This window comes from Musca autumnalis, unplaced genomic scaffold, assembly GCF_047663935.1.
Source record: "Musca autumnalis isolate F117 unplaced genomic scaffold, ASM4766393v1 scaffold_3, whole genome shotgun sequence".
In the NCBI taxonomy this organism is placed as follows: Eukaryota; Metazoa; Arthropoda; class Insecta; order Diptera; family Muscidae; genus Musca; species Musca autumnalis.
Genome location: NW_027411866.1, coordinates 245,375,344 through 245,383,114, shown reverse-complemented (window position 1 = coordinate 245,383,114; position 7,771 = coordinate 245,375,344). Strand labels below are relative to the sequence as shown.

Genomic DNA, 7,771 nt, shown 5'->3' with positions numbered 1-7,771 from the left:
AAACTTTAAGAACAAACTTGGCATCACTTACACTTTTTTCATGTGGTTGTTGTTCTCAACGCGCGACACGACGCACAACGGACCGTATGTGCCGGGGCCATATGTGCTGAGCGCTTTAGTGACACGTTGGGACATGCGTTGTCCCAAAACAGTTAAATTATGTTTAACTTTAATGCGTCAGCCATATTGTTGTTTTTCAAAAAACTTGGCTTCACTTACACATTTTTCATGTGGTTGTTGTAACGCAACGCTCAACGTACCGTATGTGCCGGGGCCATGAGAGTAATATAAATTGAACAATGTACAAAAATCGTTTTTCGTTCTCTAAATTTAGTTTGGGAAATTAAGTATTTATATCGTAATTTGGGTTCGAACAACGAATAGAGAGCGAATTAGCATTAGTATGAACAAGGCATTATCTAGGGCTAGAAATTACGGGCATAATTCATGCATATATAATGCTCTGTTCCAGAACCTGCAAGAAGCTACTATTTCTTACTACGATAACATTTTTTCCTTTATGTATCGCCTCTACAAGCGGGGATTTACTGCGCGGCTTATCGTTCGAACTTGGAGGAGGTTACATATCATTGATATGAAGAAGTCTTTCTGGGAAATGTTTTTTTTCCCGAACGATATATTTTTTTTCTCAAAAAATATATGTCCCTAATGTACATCGAAATAGAAATAGATGTATAAAATGTCATATGAAATTTGACACTAACGTTACAACCCAGTTCAGTCAGCTGTGTATTGCTGCTACCTTTTCTTATAGTACGTTTATATATAACCGGATTTAACAAACCCACTGGGTTTTAAATGTCAATTATAGGCCGTTTACATATAACCGGGTTAACCCAGTGGGTCTGGGTTTCAAATGTCATTTCCATTGTGTATACTTCAAATAAATCCTCATAAAGAAGGTTAACCCTGCAAAAAACTATAATATAAACGCCGTATTACATTACATATACGTCAAACAAATCCTGATAATGAAGGTTAACCTCCCAAAAAGTTCTAATATAAACAGCATATTATTCTACCATGGGTATAACCATGGCACAATTACCCAGGTAGTGGCATCGGAAAATTTTGAATTTGTTATGTCAAAACTTTATTTTGGTCTGTTCCTTTACTTCTGAAAATGGTAAAACCGGCAAAAGTAGTAAAAGTTGAAACCTGCTCCCGTATGAATTGTATTGTGTCTGAAGTAAAGGAACGCTTTTCGAGTAAAAAGTTGTAAAACTTGAAGATTCTTGAACGTAAAGAAACAGGGCTTTTATGTTGTTGGGGAAATTATGCCCATGGCAGAACTACCAGGTAGTGGTATCACACCAGCTGATCGAATATGAAAAGTCAAATCCCTTTATAAAAAATCATTGTTATTGTAATTTCCCCAACAACATAAAGAAAGTTTTGACATAATGGCCCCGGCACATACGGTACGTTGTGCGTCGCGTTACAACAACCACATGAAAACTTTAAGAACAAACTTGGCATCACTTACACTTTTTTCATGTGGTTGTTGTTCTCAACGCGCGACGCGACGCACAACGGACCGTATGTGCCGGGGCCATAACATATTCAAAATTTTACGATGCCACTACCTGGGTAATTGTGCCTTGGTATAACTGTAAAAAGTCTAAGTGATGCCAAGTTTGTTCTTGAAGTTTTCATGTGGATGTTGTAACGCTTTTTCGCTTGCAAAAAAGTCATCGATCATTCAGCTAAACTCGAATGAGAAATTAATTTAAAATTAATGTTTCAATGTTTATGTGTTTTCGTTAGGCAATGGAACAATTTGAGGCCACTATGAATAGCGAAAGTCCACATGATGCAGACGAAGTAGGAGCTGATGGTATGTATAAAATAGATAAAAACTTGGGGAACAACTTGAAGTTTAAGTCTTGTTTACCTGCACCTCTCGGATCAGGCTGAAATTTTTACAATATGTGGCCCTTATTATCCTGATCACAACGATATATAGTATTCCGGGGGGAGGGACCCACACTTCCCGAGATATTGGTCTTGGTTTTTTTTAATTTTATCACCATTAATCTATAATAATTTAATATGGTTATCGTTTAAAGTTCAGGTAACGCCCAAGCAAATATTGCAACGAAAGATGCCATTGTGTTGCTGTACTGAAAGAATATTTGTCTCCGGTCCATTGAAGACATGAGCCATCCTATTGCAGTTTTAGGGCGACGGGTTTGAATATTTTTCCATCGCGTTGCACTTATGTATATTCGCGGACCATGCTGGCGCCGCATAGCTTACCACAGACGATCTATCTGGTTATATGTGGTCAACAAGAGTTCTTTAGCTGCACCGCTGCCGGCTAGGTATTTGTCGCAGATAGCTGTGGCATGCGCGGACGATTTGCTGTCAAATGTGACCCTAGAATTTTGGGGTAGTTTTTCGACTCTGACGGCAGATGTCAATGTGGTGAACAGAGTAGCCGTAGTTTTAGTGGCGGTATTTACACATTCCTCGCAAGGAAAAGTTTGCTAAGATCAGTTAAATAGGGGTTCAGCATCTTTAGATGCATCCATCCAAGTTTTATCTTAAGAGGTTTTATACCTGCAAAACGAATCATTGCTTTCTGATTTAGTTCAAACATTTCATTATTTTGCATTCAACCAACAACTTTTCTTTTCATTTTAGGATTTTCAACTCATTACAGTAAAGCAATACAGTCGGACCTCGATTATCCGTGATGGTCGGGACCGGAGGCATTACGGATAATCGATTTTCCCGGATAATGGAGGCAATGCTTTTATGCAGTTTTTGAACATATTTTTAGGTAAAAATGGCATAATATTGTACAATAATATGAAAATCTGCGATTTCTATTAAATTTGTTACGGTAGTCCACCAAAACTTTAGAAGGATACATAATATCATCATCATCAGATTCATCTGAATTGACTTTGTCCCGGGTTTTTGAGATGCCATAAATTGTGTAATTCAGGAGAATTTCCAGTTTTTATACCCTATACCACAATGTGGAAAAGGGTATTATAAGTTTGTTTTGGTAAAAATTCATGTAACACCGCGAAATATTCGTCGGAGACCCCCAATGTGGTATACCAATCTTCATATCTCGACGAGATAAAGCAATTTTGAGATGTGTGTCTGTCCGTCCGTCTGTCCATTATAAATTGTAAACACGCTCTAGGCCGCAATTATGGACCGATCTTCACGAAATTTTGTACGGAGGTCGGGTTCAGATCAGAATAGATCCCTATTCTTATTGGTGATGATCGTGAAATATTTAGCGGGTGAAATGGACCAAAAACATAATATTTAACCAATTTTCTAGCGGCTCTGTAGGTCTCAATAATAGTCCGATCAACGCGTAATTTTATATAAGGTAAGAGTATATCACAAAGGAGAAGCTTGCAATTTGAGATGGCGATCGGATAATATTTAGAGGGTTAAATGGACCAAAACTTTTGTGTGAAAATTGTGAAAATTTTTAATATACAGCTTATATCATAATTCCTGGAAGTGACATTCCGGACAAGTGAGATATACTTGAAAGTGGAACGCTTGACCTTTCAATTGATGCCAATTATGTTGGTGTGCATGATCAGATAACAGAGTTACATCCTAATATATTCCGTTATTTGTTTGTAGTGTAATAATAAACTCGCTAGAAGTCGCAATTATACATCAATAGTCACGAAATTTTGCACCGAGTAAGAGTATAGGTCGAAAAAGATGCCTACAATTTTGAATGACGATCTGATATTCTTTAGCGGGTGAAATGGACCATTACTTTTGTATGACAAATATAAAAATTTTATTTTTGGTAGATATTTTAATTCCTTGAGGACATACATATTTCGCAAAGTAGCCTACATATGGAAAAAACTACTGACCTTTCCTCTGATGTAAATTGCAATAAAGTGTTTGCTAGATAACGGGCCTACTGCCTAATATATAATGGGTTCTGTGTAGAGAAGCACATTTTTATCCCTTGCTACTTATTGTCTCTCCAAAAGGTTATGTAACACCACAAAATATTCGTCCTAGACCCCTTATTTGGTATGCCGAAATTCATATCTCGACGAGATAAAGCGATTTAGCGATGTGTGTCCGTCCATTAAAATTTGTAAACAAGCTTAAGGACGCAACTATGGGCCGATTGTAACGATTTTTTTAAGGAGCTGGGTTCGGGCCAGAATAGAAATGATTAGTTTTTGGTGATGATCGTGAAATGTTCAGGGGATGAAATGGACCAAAAACAAAATTTTAACCAATTTTGTAGCGGTTCTGTAGGTCAAAATAATAACCCGCAACATTTTAAACAAAGTTTGAGTTTATGATGAAGAAGAAGCGTACAAACCAACGTGAAGATCAGATAATACTTAGCGGGTTCAATGGACTGAAACTTTTGTGTGAAATTGGTAAAAATTTCAATAACGTAGCGGTTAAACAACGGAAGCAGTAGTACTACATAAGTGGGTTTCATTACATTTTAGTTTGTGTGAACTAAATTTTTCTTTCCTGCTACTAAAATGTCTTTGTCATGCTAGATAACTTTTTGGTTTTGGTCATAAGTATTATACATTACATCTCTGATATTTGATCATTAAATTTTCACAATCATTGAAAAGAAGTTCCGTGGAGAGCGATTGTCCAGGGATAGTGGTATAGGCCCAGCAAAATGTTCGATGACAGATCATGAGTTGAATCATAGGTGACTTGTCATAGGTGCAAATTTAGGTGAATCACCGATGAAATTTACAAGGGAGTGACACCTGATTTCACCTGTTCATTGTCATGGCATTTTGCACCAGTTCATTGTCATGACATTTTGCACCAGTTCATTGTCACGGCATTTTGCACCAGTTCATTGTCATGACATTTTGCACCAGTTCATTGTCATGGCATTTTGCACCAGTTCATTGTCACGGCATCTTGCACCAGTTCATTGTCATAGCATCTTGCACCGGTTCATTGTCATGGCTTCTTGCACCAGTTCATTGTCATGGCTTCTTGCACCAGTTCATCGTCATGGCTTCTTGCACCAATGCTTTGGATCCGGATTTTTGCCAATCAGAAATAAAATTCGCAATACAATTATGTAATTTGTTGAATTAATAAGAATACAATGCGCAGATGATTTGTATCGCCAGATGTTATTTTTCTTTATTTTGTATGTAATTTTCAAAATTATATATTATATTAATCTGCAATATCATATTTATCTCTTCCGATGGCTGCAAGATACTTCTTTCAACTTGGGGGTTCCGTTTTTCCAATATTCGATAAATTATGTGTCAATCTCTGAACCAAGCTCATCGTTTGGGAAATCTAGTATAAATTTGAGTTCTGTTATTTTATTTCAAAAGAAAAAGCTTATCCTGTAATAGTTACCACGTTATGGTCTCTTTTATACTTATTTTACCGATCTCCTACTTTGCTTCTCTCACTTTGCATGCCATGCTTGTGATATCGTGATCTTTCCATTGGAGTTTTGTTCCCTCGGGTCGCATAACGTCAAATGGCTCGTATTCATATGCCGGTGGCATCTTTATCCATCCTGTTAACATGGCCCAACCAACCCAATAATTGCAGCTCGATATGTTTTACTATATCGGTGTTGGTCGGCTGGGGAAGCTCGTGGTTTATAGACCGGGTCTTTTTCATACTTCTTTTTAATATCCACAAAACGAAACAGGTTTCCAAACACAAAATATATTTTTCTTTTGTTTTATATCAATTTACATTGTATTTTTAATTAAAATATATAAATTTTGCCACTATCGACCACTTTCATCTGACTTTTATTTTCATTTTAACAATTACTTTTGCAAGTACACAATTATTCGGGTATATGAGTATTTGATAATTTATTGTGCGGTTACTTATCAATTTATTTGAACTCATGATAATATTGTGACAAAGATCGGATCTTTCACGACTTCAATTGCACTCATGAGAATTCGATGAAAAAAATCGGATCTTTCATGACTTCGATTGCACTCATGAAAATTCGATGAAAAAGATCGGAACTTTCACGACTTCAATTGCACTCATGAAAATTCGATGAAAAAGATGGGATCTTTCACGACTCCTTTCGCACTCATGCAAAAGAACCAGTGAAATCATGATTTCACATGGAATCACTTCCATTTAATTTTGCTGGGGGGTATCCCATGGTCGGCTCCGTCCGACTATAGACATTTCTTACTTGTTTTTTGTTTACATTTTGTTTGCTTAGCCAAATTAATTGGAATATGTGTTTTACTCCCTGGTAATGAAGTTAATAACGAAGAATAGAAGAAATGCAAAAAAGTCCAACATTTCTTTTCTATCACGGATAATGGAGGTTCCCGGATAATCGATTCACGGATAATCGAGGTTCAACTGTATTAACATTGGACTATATGAAACCCCACAAATTTGAAACACCCGAAAAGAAACAAAAATCTGAAGAAAATGTCCTAATGGAAGCAGAAGTTAAACTAGAAATGGGTAATATAAAATGTGAATCTGTTTCTGATCGTGGGGTTGTGAATGCATCCCATGGCAGCCAAATAATCGAACAAGAGGACGCGCTTCAAACAGAAAGGGTTTTTGTGCACTTGTCCACCCAGCTGACAGAATGTTTGGGTAGGAAAAGGGCCGATGTCGATCGTTGTTTGGACATCATGAAGCAATACAAAGAATTGAAAGTAACCAAGTTGATGTTGTTGTCCAATCCAGACTGTGTCGATAACATACGTCTCATGAGACGTTATGTTGGCAATTTAAAATTGTGGAAATTGAGCGTAGAAGAGGAAGCGGAATTCAAGGCTAAAGCTGAGATTATACGTTCGGAAGCTGCAATGATTTATAATAATTTCAAGAAAATGTGTGTCCCCAGCATCCTGCCAACAATTTTCTGGGAGAAATTTTGTAATCCAGCTCAGCATATGCAGAAATACAAAACAAATAATCAAATCGAACAGACTGAAGATATTGATAAATCAGTGAATGTAGAAGAAAAGTCACGCAACACCGCAGTAGAAGCCGACTAAATTACACTGTGCAACTAAATTCATTTTTTTTTTTCAAAATTATGGGAAAACCCTTTACGCTATATACACATGTAATTCGAACAATTCTTGTTGTAATTCGAAACATTTCACTTGCAATTTGAGAATTCCATTTGAAATTCGAAATATTTCATTTATAATTTGAATTTTTTCATTTATAATTCGAATTACTTAGGGTCGATTATGGATAGCAACCAAACTAAAGTTGCGTTGCCAGTCAATATCAGTTGCGTTGTCAATACCAGTGTTTTGAACCTTCAGGTATTAATTTAATTGTAAAAAAAGTATAAATTTTTATGCGGAAATAGAAAATTCCATTACTAAATTTGGAGTTGGGTTGCTATCCATAATCGACCCCTTAATTTGTAATTTGTAATTCGAATTTTTCCGTTTGTAATTTAATTGTTTTCCTTTGACATTACAAATGAAAAAAAAAAAATCGATCTGCAAATAAAAATTCAATTTACAAATGATAAAAATTGAATTACAAATGAAAAAACTTGAATTACAAATTAAAAAATGTGAATAACAAATGAAAAACTTTGAGTTATAAATGAAAAATTCAAATTATAAATGAAAAAAAAATCAAATGGAATTCTCAAATTATAAATTAAATAATTCGAATTCCAAATGAAATAATCAAATTACAACTGAAAATGGTGTATATTATGAAGGTACACATATCTAAAAATATGAGACGCATATATCAGCGTTTTTAA

At 35.7% G+C, this 7,771-nt stretch overlaps 1 protein-coding gene across 1 annotated transcript; it reads left to right on the top strand.

The window, feature by feature from the left end:
* The first annotated feature begins 6,392 nt into the window (after positions 1-6,392).
* Positions 6,393-7,034, top strand: LOC141398476 (uncharacterized). The gene has a single exon (XM_073975762.1). It carries the CDS (start codon positions 6,402-6,404, stop codon positions 7,032-7,034), a length of 633 nt encoding a protein of 210 aa, XP_073831863.1. The 5' UTR covers positions 6,393-6,401.
* The last annotated feature ends 737 nt before the right edge of the window (positions 7,035-7,771 follow it).

Coding starts and splice junctions, on each gene's coding strand:
- LOC141398476 (XM_073975762.1), top strand. CDS start 6,402: ATGAAACCCCACAAATTTGAAACACCCGAAAAGAAACAAAAATCTGAA.